The following is a 13,976-nucleotide window of genomic DNA, read 5'->3' on the forward strand; positions in this document are numbered from 1 at the left end:
TAGCTGTCAACACTAGCAACAAAAACAGTCTTGGAGAAAAAAGTCACCAGTGTAATCAAATAGAGGATGCGGGCTTTGTGAGCTAGCAGAAATATTTTTGTAAGAGTAGTACATCCACGTTACCTGAGATGCATGGAAGAAGGCGTATCGTATCTTAGGCCTATACATGAATTTAACTAAACATGTCTTATCCCCGTTTGAAGGCATGGAGACTTAAGAGATAGCTAGCTCCAGGAAGGTAACGGTAAGCTGGTATGTAGATTTACTCCCTGTCATCCACCTCTGGGTAACTGATCGGATGCTCCTCCGAGGAAAGATGTGTAAGCGAGCCAGCCTTTATTATAAAGTGAAAGCAGTAGAGCAGCATTTCAGTGTAGCCAAATTTAAAACGGAGAAGCACAGCCTGCGCTGAGCTCCTTGCTGCGGCCTGGGCTGCAGCTGTCCAGGCGTGCCCCTTCCTGGGCCTGCCCTCCCCAGGGACATACTACCTAGCGCGTCTCCTCCATCCCAGCTCCTCTGGGCCTTCTGCAGTCCCGCCAGCAGCAGCAGCAGCAGCGTGTTCTTCAGCCCCCTCCTTCGTAAAAGGGGGCCCGGGGCCTGGGGCCAGCGCTGGCCTCGGCTGGACGCAGCAGCGAGGAACCAGACATCACCCCGCCCTACCGGCGGCACCTGACTGAAAACACCTCTCCCCTTCGGATCGCCATACCGCCCCACCCCGGCAAGCGCCAAAAAAAAAAAAAAAAAAAAAAGGCGAAAAGGCGGATTTTGAACGCGGTGCCGTGCCGGGGCTGCAGTACGAAACCCCGCCTGCCCGCCTGCGCCGACGCAGCGCGCGCCGCCTGCCAGGCCCCGCCTTCCAACGGCCGCGGCCACGCGCGGGAGGGGGCGGGGCCCCGCCCTGCGGGGCGCGCGCGCCAGCGCCCCCGCCGGCCCCGCCCTCAGCGGTGGCGGGCGGGGGGAGGGGGAAGGAGCCCAGCTCTCGCGAGACGGGAGCTGCGCGGCGCCCGCCCAGCCCGCCCGCGCCCGCGCGCTCAACGGCCGGGGCGGGAGAATTCGAAAGCGGCGGCAGGGCCAGGCCCGGGCCGCGCCTCCGCGGGGCGTGAGTGAGCCAGCGCGGGGACCCGGGGGCGTCCCGTCGCGTTTCTGAGGGGCACCCGGGGCCGGTGCCTCTTCCGGCAGTGGGGCGTTCGTATGGACGGGCTCCTTCCTTGGGCAGCGCTGCCGAGAGGCGCAGGCACTTCTCCTGCGTGTCAGTCCGCGCGATCGCCGTCTCCGTTTCCTTCCCGTGCAGGCAGCTGCGCGTTACTGGAACCGTAACCCGTCGATCTGTGAGGATTTCTTTCTGAGGCAGCGCTAGGTAAGCGGCCCGTCTGTCTTGCCGCTTCCTCTTCTACCGGGGGCGTAGGGCGGCCTGTGGGGCCGTGGCGTGGACCGGGCGATAGCCCGGCAGGCGACCGGCCCCTGGCTGATCCGGGTCAGCGCGCTGCGGTCGGCACGCGGCCCGTTCTGTCACACGGCTTCACACACCGCAAAGGCTGTGTAAGGCGGTCTCCCGGCTGGTAGGGGTGGGAAAAGCACGTCAGGAATTACCTGGGGTGGAAGGAATGCCTAGGTGCGTAAATTGCGCTCTTGGTGCCAAAATGCGGCCTTGGCCGTTTGCCACAGTCTTCACTTGACAAGAGAGGAAAGGAGAGAATATTTTGCTGCCTGCCCATCAGTACTTTTCTCACAAGTAAATGCTGTCGTCGGGAATGACAGCTAACTAAATAGGAGGCATGTGCTGGATACACTGTTCTTTCTAAAAATCAAAGTATCCATTAAAAAGTTCTTCTGTTTTAAGACTTATTTAGTAAAAAAAACTAAAAGGAAAGTGTGCAAATACTGCAGCCTAGTGCTGTTACGAATCTAAATGCTGATTCAGATATCTGTCAAGTATTTTGGAGAGGAAAACATCTTCTATTTATAACTGTGTAGATGAAGAATGTAAGTTCATACATTCTTCGCTGAGACCAAAAATGGTCTTATTTTGAGATACAGTACTTCCTCTAACATTTTGTTTTGTTTATAAAGCAAGAAAACCCAAGACCACAATGAAACGCGAAGCATTTTTACAAGTTGTGTCTAAAGAGTCAGTTGAAGACTTCTTGCGTTATACTCAGAATCCTGTAAGTAAGCCATGTTAACACGTGCATGACTAATAAAATCCTAAGTCTGTTATTAGTGCAGAAATTTTGTGACATAGGGACAGAAGCTATTTCCCTGGTACCTGCAGATGTGCTAGAATAACTGCTGTAGTACTTAAGGGAACATAGCTGAAAAAGTTGTAGAATCTGAAATTTTGCTATTTATGATGGAACTAACTTTTTAATATTTGGCTGTTGCATATACAGTTTACATTTTTTTTTAAAATAAATTATTAGTACCATGGTAATACTTTAAAAAAAAAATTAGTAGTCATTTGACGTTAATGAACTATTGTTTTTTTATCAACCTATGAAAGAGTTCATTGTTGTGTGATGAATATGACCTAATATACAGACATATCAGAGGCATGTTTCACTAGTATTTGTTCATTCATTTGGTAGTTTAGGCTGTCCACTTATTCTTTAGTCAGTGTGTAATTGTACTTGATAGTTCTTTTTATCACTGAATGTCTTAGAGATGGGATAGATTGCTCTCTCTAAATGCAGTGTGGAGAGAAGCAGGAGGACCAACAAAACAAATCCACTGAAATCTACTAGTTAAAAGTTCATTCTCACATTTTGTATATGATACTGCATAGTAATCAGAAATAATAATTTGCATTGTGGTGTTTTCCACTCAGCTTCAATCTGTCTGGTATTAAGATATACACGATTTCTCCTAAACATCTTTTGCTAGCCTTAATAAATGGTATTGTCAGGTTAGTTTCTTAAGCTTTCTAATCAGTATTTTCCTAATATTACCCGGATCAGGATAAAGTAAGTGGATCAGTTGACCTCTATGTCCACAGAGGCACAAACTAATTTACTAATGTAGCAAATGTATTAAACTTATGATTTCTATGATACGCATCATGTTCTATGTAATAAGCTTAGAAATCTTTGTCTCCCAAACATAATTGAATCTCTTTTTGCAAGAAATTTGCTAGTTTTTTCACTTGCAGTCCTGTGTGTAATTATAGATGACAACTTTATTACCAGATTGCCTTTGCTTGTAGCCTCCTTCCCATTTTTCCCCAAATCTGAACACATTAACAAGGTACTATTCTGTTTAAGATAATGTATGGTACTTGCAGCATTTCCTTTTCAATTAATTTGGTCATGTTGTTTCTGCCATCTTCGTCCAGTAATCTATGTTAACATATCTTGGTCTATTTGGATTAAAAATTGTTTTTTCATCCTTTTATTTTTCATCACCGATTCATAAGGGTTGTCTTGCAACAGTTTTCAGCTGTTGCCAGTATCTCTGGAAACTGTATGTCACCAGCTATAATGAATATATTGATTAAAACTGTTTTCATGCCTTCACAGCATAAGGGAACATGAATATCCAGATTACTTTTTGATTGTCTAAGAAACCTGAGTTATTTTATTCATTTCCTTTTGAAACCTTCACTTTATCAGGTGCTGTTAAATTTTTCCACTAAATCCTGTTCCAATTCAAGAAAATACATTATTTCTTAGACAGGAAAATAGGAATCACAGATATGACTATCATTCAATGACATCCTTTTCCCTCACAGGTTTTGGAATAATTGTATCTCATATCATCCCAAAGAAAGATCAGAAAGCTCTAGTCTTATTATGAATTCATTCTTTTTGTTCAAAACAGTACAATCTTAATATCCTGTCTTTTGGGTTTGTTTGAAGTAGATGGCTGCAGAACTCCCTGTGTGGCCTTTCTTTTATTGTATTTGTTTCCAGCTGTAGAATAGGATAGAAATTCTGTTATAAATATGTAACAGGATCTTTCTTCTCATACCCTTCTGGGAACCTTCTAATACTTACTACTGCTTCTTTCATTATTTTCTATTTTCCGTTTTCCCTTCAACTTTTTTTTATCTTTTTGATTCCTGTTTTTTAGTGTATCTGCAAACTAAAAATATTTTTATTTCAAGATCATGGATGTTCTCCCTCTTTCCTCTGAAGTGTTTCTGACCTGGTAAACCTTCACTTCAGTATTACAAATTACATCCCCCAAATTATCTGTACTTCCTCTTGGCTGTGTCTGTTTTTTCTTCTCATCTTTTCTCTGCATATTCCCTTTCCTAGCAGGTTGCCTACCCTTCTTTGATGCTAACAGGCTCTTTGTGTCTCTGAGGTAAATTCTTCTAGCAAGGTCCTTCTGAGGAAATAGTTCAGATCAGTCTCAGTGAAGTCTCTTATAAAGACTAACAGTGGCTTCCCATTCAGTAGAGCTTAAGAGGGAAGTATAGGGTTAAAGTGCACAGGAGCTAGGTTTGATGTGGGGGACATTTAACATAGTGAGTATACAGAGCACTGTTATGTACACGTTGTACTCCAAAATCTGTAGTGCTGTCCCTACAGCTGTTACATTTCTAGTCCTTGTATAAGGATTTTCTTTCAACAGCCATCATCTATCTATATTTAAGATAGCAAAGATATGATCAGGGACTTCAATTCTGTGCAGTTGTGGGCTTCTTAACTAAGGGTATGGAATTGTCTCCATTGGGAATGAAGTATTTGGAACACGAGAAACAAGTTGATGTTACAGGTATGTGATTTATGTTCAGTAGTGTTGCTACCAAGGGCTAAAGACTTTAGTCTTAAAAGAAGAACTCCTGTTTCATGATAAAGAGTTAAGCAGCAGGATTTTTTCATACTTTTTTTAAAGAAATACAACTTCTAGAAGGTATTTTATCTCTACAACTGCAGAGGAATGGAAAGGAATCCTTAATGTAAAAAAAGTGTTAATTTTAGGAAATATGATGATGAAATATAAGCCACACCACTGATGTGGATTTGTGTGATATCTTCTGACCATTCACAGAAAAATATATTTGATCCTTTCGACTTGAATGAACTACTTCAAGAATTGCCAAGAAAGCAAAAAGAAGTACTATGGGAGAGACTGACGCAGCTAATGACAGAGAGTTTGGTGGAAAACCCTGTGGAAACATGGCAGAGGGTTGAAGATAATGAAAATAATGATGACATGGAAGTTGAGATAGTTCCGGAAATGGTAAAAATCTTGTAAAATAAAAATATGATGAGTATTTCATATTTTCTGGGAAATAAAATGGAGTATTTCCATAGCACCTGAAAGCATGCAAGGGTTATCAAGCAAGGTCAGTTCCAAACATCACATCCCTGCCCCATTCTTAACTGACTTCTTAACTGTTGTGCTTGGGCTAAGCTGAACTTATGAGTGGCCTATACTATAAAAGATTAGATCTGCTGATAATTATCATTATGAAAGATGGGACTTAGGTTTTTCATTAGACTTGAGTGGGCTTTTTGTATATCTTATTTCAGTAAATAAATGTTGGTATCTCAGATGTTCCTTAAGTATCTGGCATATACTATAAGAAATTCACTACCTGTTTTATTATGTCATTTTATTGAATGAAGATCATGAAACCTAGATTTGAATGCCCCTCCCAGAAATTTAGCTTATACAGAATTTCTCTGACTCAGACCCTCATATACTGCCTTCTGCACTGTATTCCACATAGTCTTGAGAATATTGGGGGAAAAGGTTATTTAGTTTCAGAAGAAAAAAAGAAACGCAGTGGGGAAATCATTAGGGCGACCTAGAGGCTTGTAGAAAATGCATCATATGTACAGACACCTATAGAATCATATACCTGGATCTAAAGTCACCAGAACTACACATTTTTTAGTTGCACAAGAGCCTGCTAGTTAGGGTCTTTTTAGCTCTGAAATGGATGTGTGTTTGAGTGGTTTTGTTGCAGTTAAAGTTATTAATGGAGGAATGGATACACATGTACAGTCACTGATTATCTACTAGCTGGAGCTGAAAGCCCTTTTCAAATTTTTTGAAATGGATGTATTTCAAAAATCTATGCTTTTTTGCCTCTTCTTATTTGATAGGTTTTGTGTGCCAGTATACTTTTCCTTCAAAATGGAAGCATAATAACAATTCAGCTTTGCTCTCTATTGCTAAAGTTTATTTCTTGTTGTAATTATCTTCTGAGTATAAAATAAACTGCAGAATTGTTTCCTCAACATTCCTTTCTTTCAGAAACAAACTGTAGCTGTGATCCAAGGAGTTACAGCTGTAGTTACTGCTTCCATACCTGCAGTGGATGAAACTGTAAACTGCAAAGCTCTTCTAGAATGTGTTTTTATATTAAATGGTGCGTACTTACCTGTTATAGAATACATCATTGTACCATTATACTGTTTTTTTAGCAGATTAGTATACTAGGTTTTTTTGTTTGACCTGACTGGCCCATGGAACAGAATTTACAGGAGAAAAGTTGGTACGGATGTGAACTCTTACTTATGAGACAAAATTAAGGGAGCATTTAAAAATCAGTAACACAATCTAGAAGTTGGAACTTAAATAGTTTTCTTTCTCCCAATCACTGTTCACCCAATGATAGGTAACTTCCCTTATTCTGTGGCTTACATTACTTTTAAGGCAAAACTTAAGATTCCATTGTTACTGATCCAAAAACTTGGCCAAAACCTTAGAGTTAACAAAGCTGCCTAAATACTGACAGTGAGAATAAGGCATCAAGCTGTGTAAATGTGGCAAGAGCTGGCTGACATTGTGAGGTTTAGTTAGTGTACTAACAGACCAGTGTTTTACAGGAATAACTTGGTTTATTGCAGTAAATAATTATTTTATTACTGTTGTAGGTGTTCTTCCTGCATTACCTGAATCTGAAAAAGTCCTAAAGGGCGCTATCCAACGTGTATGTGAAATGTGGTGGGAGAAAGGACTGGAAGGGAAGGAGCAGCTAGGGAAGACTCTATTTATCGTTCTGCTAAAAAAAAGCCTGAATAAAGCTGCTACGGTATGCTGAAGCTATATTGACTTTTAGATTATTACTGAGTATTCCAAGGAAGATTATACCTCTAAAATATCTTTTATTTCAAGTTAACTTGTTTTCCATGTCCTAGTGCTTCTCAATTAATAAAACCTAAGATATATGTTGGTTACAAAGTGTCTTTTTGGTGTTGATTGCATAAGCAGCATATGAGAATGTTGCCTTCTCTAGAACAAACTTTAAAGATTTTTGGCATCAGTTTCACATGAGAACTGGGGTTGTTTACTTTTTTTTTTTAATTATGTCTTCACTTATTTTTAAAGTTCAGTGACCAAGGTTTCAATAGCAATAACTCTTTTAGTTAATTTTTTTAGAGTTTTAGGGGTTTAAGTATTATGTTCAGCTACTTATAGAGACTTCTTATGAGGGAAGCTTCATTTTCTGTTACTCTGTATCTCTCTGAAAATAATTTCTCTTTTTCTTTATTAACGGACTGAAATTCTTTTTTTAAATGTGAGGTACTTAGAGTATTGTGGCATACGTCTTTTGCCCTAACCCAATAAACATCTCCTTACTTATTTCTGGGTTTTTTTCCCCTGTTAATTGCTTTCGGTCTATAAAGTTTCAAAAGCGCAATGATACAGTTTTCATCTATTTTACATGAAACAGCAGCTTGCTTTCTGTACTTGAGCATGTCTTCAGTTGTTGGAAGTCAGTATTTCTGCAGTTACACATATTTTTGTAATTTTTCCCAGTGATGTGGTGAAAGTCAATTAATTAGTGTTCATAATTTTACAATCTGATAATCTTCTGTCTGTAACAATGCATTTCAAACTCATGTAAAATCCTTTAAACGCTTCTTCACATTAAAGCTATACCTACTTCACTATAATGTTGCCTTTTTTTTCCTGTCAGGGTGCAGATGTAGTTCGTATGTGGGATCAACATCAGATATTACTTTGTTTTGATTATGACTCAGAGGAGAGTGATGAAGTCAAGGACTTGTTGCTTCAGTGTTTTATAAGTGTAAAACACATTAAAAAAGAAGAGGTAGGCAAACTTTTATCTTACTGTGATTTTACATGACTGGGCTTTGGTTACTTTTAACAATTTTGCATTAAGCCTTTTTTTACAGTAAAGTAAGTAGCAATACAAGACAAATCAGCTCTGACTCCAAGCTATAAATGGCTGATATTCTGTTTCATTTGGAAAACCCTTTATTCTATTCCAGACTAAAGTGTAAAAGTATATGTCTAAATCATCACTCAAGTCCTTGTATCCTGAGGTAATAAGAACCAACTGCTTTGCTTCCAGTGCATGTCCCTCAATACTTAAAACCATTCCCTGGTATAATTCTTTTATAGCAGTTTTTCTTTTATTGGAGACAGATAACTGTAGCAAAATAATTTCCCTTCTATGTGATTCCATTTAGAAGATTGCATTGCCATAGTCTGTTTTAAAAGTAGCAAAAGAACCCAACTTTACAGCAAAATGAGAATTATTTTATTTGACTACCTACATTTCTCTCAGTGAAGAATTGCTGTATTGTAGTTTTTAGTTTATGCCTGTGCACCAAGATAGTAGTATCCAAGCTTTTTTTTCTGTTTAGGTGACAAGACAACCTGACATTGGTTCTGAAGTTCTAACTCCTCCTTGCTTGTTTAAAATATATATATTCCCTTTCATGGGTTATATGAACTTCTGTCATAAAATGAGCTCTGAGATTGCTGCATGATTGTGGCAGTATGGGGATATGGCATTTTAAAAATAGTGGTAGCAAATGAGTTAGGTTGAATGTTTGATAGACCAGGTTTTGGATACCTGACACTAAGGTGATTTTCTTTGTTACTTACACATTGTATTTTAAGATGGTTTCATTTTGACTAAAATTGGGATGTACTAAGGCAATGTGAGAGTTGGGAAAGGAAGGAGAGAAAGCAAGGGTAGAAAGAGGGAAGACAGGTAAGACTTTATTGACTGATTTTACATTTAGTTTTATGTCCTTGGTGTATTTCATTTTAGGTCATTTTTTGTCCTCTTGAAAAAGTGTGTACCTGTATGTGTTGTTTGTCACAGTACTTAAAATGCCTTAGCTATATTTGATTCTGTATTAATTACTTTCTTCTGTTTTACTTGAATCCACTGCATCACATTAATATTTTATAATCATATAGACACAGTAAATAATTGGGAATTATATATGTAAAATGAAGCTGCTATCTAGGTTTCAGAAGCAATGTCTTGTAGTTATGTTTTTCTTCCATATCTTGTGAGATTTTTATTATAACACATGTTAATTATTACAGAGATTTTCTAAAGAAAGTTTGTACCTTGAATCTTTGGGTGAAACACAGCCTTCAGTATAAAAGTTTTGTTTTGATTTTTTTTTTATTTTGGGAAAAAAGCAGTGATAATCAGACTTGGTACTGAATCTTTTTCCTGGCATATCAAAACACATCCCCTTTGCTCCACAGGAATATGCAGATTTGGTCACACTTCACACATTTACTTTTCTGACCAAGCTTTTGCTCTTCCCTCCTCCCAGTGATTTCTGGTTTCTTGACATTTTGTCATGTTTTCTTCTTCATATTCCTATCTCTTTCTAGGTAGATATAGAGAGCGCCTTACTGCACTCTTTGCTCTGGCATATGATTGTTAGTGGTTTAAATCCTTAATCCTGAATCTTTAGCTTTATGGCTAGAAGGATGGACTGAAAGTAGCAGCTCCCAGCTGGGAGTTGAATTTGCATTCTGTTAGACCATCCATTTCTTTCTGATAAAGGTGAAGGATCTAAACCACTGTTCACAAATATAGGCTCTTATTGATTATATCCAATCTTCTCATCAGTTCTTGCCATTGAATTACTAGTATTGCCTGCCAGGCATCAATTCAGAGTGCTGAAAACTTTGAGTGGGCTTGGGGAGCTTTCTTAATTTCAGAGAATACCTTTTTAATATTATTCAGGTCTGTTTGTTAGCCTAAACCTCTTTACAAAAAGCTACAAGGGCTGTCAGCACAGCTGACAGGTCCATAGTCATTGTTGCCAGATCCAGTTCTGGACCTGACCTGCTTATTAGATTATGATAGTGGGTAGAACTTGATAGGGTATCTCCCTTTTTAGGGCTTTCAGACCTTGAAAAAGCTTCAGGCTCTTCATTTCCAAGCCTGATAAGTTCTGAAATATATTCAAGGATGCTTTGGCCATTCTCATACTTTTTACTAATTTTAATCTGTACCTGTTTAGGAATGCTCTGGGTTTGGTTTTGGTTTTTGAGGTGTTGTTCACCCCCCCCCCTCTCCCCCCCCCCCCCCCCCAAAAAAAAAAAAGTTTAACATGGGAGGGAGGGGTAATAATAGTTGCTCCTCCTAATTCTTCTTCTGGTTATTCCTAAGTAATGTTGCTGAGCATTAATGTTAGAATTACAGAGTTTGAGGTTGGAAGGGATGTCTTGAGATCATCTAGTCCAGCACTCTTGCTCAAAACAGTCAGCTAGAGCAGGTTGCTCAGGGCCGTGGCCAGTTGGGTTTTGAATATCTCCAAGGATGGAGACTCCACAACCTCTCTGGGCAAACTGCTCCAGTGTTCATTCACCCTTTCAGTAAAAATAATTTTTAAAAAATTAAAATAAAATAAAATATTCCTTATGTTTAAGGGGAATTTCTTGTATTTCAGTTTGTGCCCATTGCCTTTTGTCAAATCACTGGGCACCACTGAGAAGTCTGTTACCATCATCTTTACATACATCCCCTGTGAGATATTTATATACATTGATAAGGTGCCCTTGAGGCTTCTCTTCTCCAGGCTAAACAAGCCCAGTTCTTGCAGCCTCTCCTCATAAGAAAGATGTTCCAGTCCCTTAATCATCTTTGTGGCCCTTCACTGGACTCGCTCCAGCATGTCCATGTCTCTGTTGTACTGGGGACCCCCTCATTGGACTCAGGACTCCAGATTTGCCTCACCCTTGCTGAACAGAGGAGAAGGATCACCTCCCTCGACCTGCTGGTTAATGCTTTTCCTAGTGCAGCCCAGAATGCAGTTGACCTTCTTTGTTATAAGGGCACACTGCTGATTTCTGTTCAACTTGTCAACCCCAAGACCTTTTCTACAAAGCTGCTCTCCAGCTGGTTGGCCCCCAGCCTGTCCCGGAGCATGGAGTATCCTTTTCCAGGTGCAGGACTTTGTATTTCCCTTTGTTGAACTTCATGAGATTCCTGTTGGCACATTTCTCCAGCTTGTCAAGGTGCCTCTGACCAGCACCCAATCTCATGTATCAACCACTCTTCCCGATGTGGCTGCAAAATTGCATGTACTCTTGTCTCATCATCTTGGTCATTAATGCAGATGTTAAACAGTGTTGGCTCCAGTATTTCTCTCTGGGGTATACCACTAATGACCTGCTGCCAGCTGGGCTTCATGTTCTGACCTAAAGCTCAAACGTGCTGAATACATGTGTCAGCTTCTGAAAATGCTGCTGTAAGCCATAGATTTTTTCTGTCGTCTTCTTCCATTTGGAAAATGCCTTGCTAACCTTAGTGCTATATTTGAGTATTGCTACAGTTGAGGAAGCTTTTTGTATCATCCAACAAGGCTTTTTCAGTCAGTGCATCATTCTGCTATCACTTAGTTCACCCTTGCAATTTCTTCAGTGATCTGTTAATGGGAGTCTATTTTGGTAGGAAGTGAACTCTCTTATGCCTCTGTTTACCTGGCAAGTTGTGGTTGGTTGATCTTGGCTAACCACCAGGTGCCCACCAAGCTGTTCTATCACTCCGCCTCCTCAACTGGACAGGGGAGAGAAAATATGACAGAAGGCTTGTGGGTTGAGATAAGGACAGGGAGATCATAGAACATCTCAAGTTGGAAGGGACCCATAAGGATCATCGAGTCCAACTCCCTGCTCCTCAGAGGACTACCTAAAACTAAATCAGATGACTAAGAGCGTCATCGAGATGCTTCTTGAACTCTGACAGGCTCGGTGCCATGACCACTTCCCTGGGGAGCCTCTTCCAGTGACCGAACACCGTCTCAGTGAAGAACCTTTTCCTAATGTCCAGTCTGAACTTCCCCTGATGCAGCTTCATACCATTTCCATGTGTCCTATTGCTGGTCACCAGAGAGAGGAGATCAGCATCTCCCCCTCTGCTGCCCCCCATGAGAAAGCAGGCAAAACAGACCTGACTTGGGGAAAGTTAATTTATTGCCAATTAACAATAGAGTAGGATAAAGAGAAACACACCTTCCTCCCCACCCCTCCCTTCTTCCTGGGCTCAACTTCACTCTGGAGTTCTCTACCTTCTCTACCTCCGAGCGGCGCAGAGGGATGGGGAATGGGGGTTGCAGTCGGTTCATTACACATTGTCTCTGCCATTCCTTCCTCCTCATACTCTTCCCGTGCTCCAGCATGGGGTCCCACCCATGGGAAACAGTTTTCCATGAACTTTTCCAATGTGAGTCCTTCCCACGGGCTGCAGTTCTTCACGAACTGCTCCAGCGTGGGTCCCCTGCAGGGTCACAGGTCCTGCCAAGAGCCTGCTCCAGTGTGGCCTCTCCATGGAGTCATAGCCACCTTTGGGCACATCCACCTACTCTGGCTTGGGGTCCTCCCCGGGCTGCAGGTGGAGATCTGCTCCACTGTGGGCCTCCCTGGGCTGCAGGGGGACAGCCTGCCTCACCATGGTCTTCCCCACGGGCTGCAGGGGAATCTCTGCTCCGGCGCCTGGAGCATCTCCTCCCCCTCCTTCTTCACTGACCTGGGGGTCTGCAGGGCAGTTTCTCTCACATATTCTCACTCCTCTCTCTCAGCTGCTGTTGCGCAGCAGGTTTTCCCCCTTCTTAAATGTGTTATCCCAGAGGCTCTACCACCGTTACTGCTGGGCTTGGCCGTGGCTGGCGGCAGGTCTGTCTTGGAGCTGGCTGGCCTTGGCTCTATCAGACATAGATATAGACATAGCTTCTGGCAACATCTCACAGATGCCATGCCTTTTAGGCCCCCAGCTACCAAAGCGTTGCCACATAAACCCAATACACAAGTCACTTTACATCCTTGAAGAAACTAGTTCAAAATAAAAGGGGAACCACAACCCATTCTGGAAAGACCCCAAGATAGGGTCCAGTTAAATTAGGTGTCTGAAACCAATTTAGTCATCTACACAGGAACCTAATCAGGACATGTCCTGGGAAGGATTTAATTGCTTAAGTAAAAGTGAATGACCTGTGCTACATTAAATGACCTAAGTTGCCTCAGACATCCACATGGGGCTGGCACATAAAACACAGGAACTGTCATAGATCTCTGCCTTCTGGAAAACCATCTGAGTGTTTAAAATTGCTCTGTTTAGGTAGTGGCACATTGCCCCGACTCAACAGAGTCAACAGAACAATTCAGCTTCATAAAACATTTACTAAACAGCTGGTCACTTGAATTACTCTCCAGGCAATTAACATTCTAGGGACTTAAAAATCCAAATTTAGATGTCTCGATTTGCAAGCTGAAATCCAACTTCAATATGTGAACTGCCAGTACAGATCCAGAATGGTAACTGTCTGGGATTTTTCTAGCTCTGCAGACAGGAGATTAAGTGTCTTGAAATTTAAAGTATTCAAACCATTTTCCTGTTGCTATAAAACTATTGTACTTCTGTTGCAAGTCCTTCTGTTTGGGATTTTGCATCCTGAAGGAGTTTAGTTTTAGTGACAACCCACCTCATGTGTGTTCTCTCGTTTCTCTGCCTGGCTCATTTCACCAATGGTAGATTTCTTGTAGCAACGTGTCAAACACGCCCAACATGCCCCCAGTATCTCTGCTGGACCTTTTTCTTACATTCTGTGTCTATTTCTAAAATGCTAATAGTCATACCAAATATCAACACGATTTATGAATTGCCTTGAGATGAAACTGAACTTCTGTATATCAGGGCTAGTATTCCCTTTAGTGCCTGCAGGCTTGTTCTACAGTTCCTAAGGGAAGTATACCTAATTCTTTTTACTGTACACATCCCAGAGCGTAGCTCCATA

General features: G+C 41.3%; 1 protein-coding gene across 2 annotated transcripts in view; it reads left to right on the top strand.

Moving 5' to 3' along the window:
* The first annotated feature begins 1,019 nt into the window (after positions 1–1,019).
* Positions 1,020–13,976, top strand: part of NCAPG2 (non-SMC condensin II complex subunit G2) — a 50,733-nt gene continuing 37,776 nt past the window's right edge. For both annotated transcript variants that reach the window (XM_030010271.2, XM_041122720.1), the window contains exons 1-6: positions 1,020–1,357; positions 2,071–2,165; positions 4,993–5,184; positions 6,208–6,322; positions 6,831–6,988; positions 7,877–8,011. In XM_030010271.2, coding sequence (XP_029866131.1) covers positions 2,091–2,165; positions 4,993–5,184; positions 6,208–6,322; positions 6,831–6,988; positions 7,877–8,011 — 675 coding nt within the window. In that variant the 5' untranslated portion in view covers positions 1,020–1,357; positions 2,071–2,090. The remainder of the gene's footprint in view (positions 1,358–2,070; positions 2,166–4,992; positions 5,185–6,207; positions 6,323–6,830; positions 6,989–7,876; positions 8,012–13,976) is intronic.

The sequence above is a fragment of the Aquila chrysaetos genome, chromosome 3, assembly GCF_900496995.4.
Source record: "Aquila chrysaetos chrysaetos chromosome 3, bAquChr1.4, whole genome shotgun sequence".
Lineage (NCBI taxonomy): Eukaryota > Metazoa > Chordata > Aves > Accipitriformes > Accipitridae > Aquila > Aquila chrysaetos.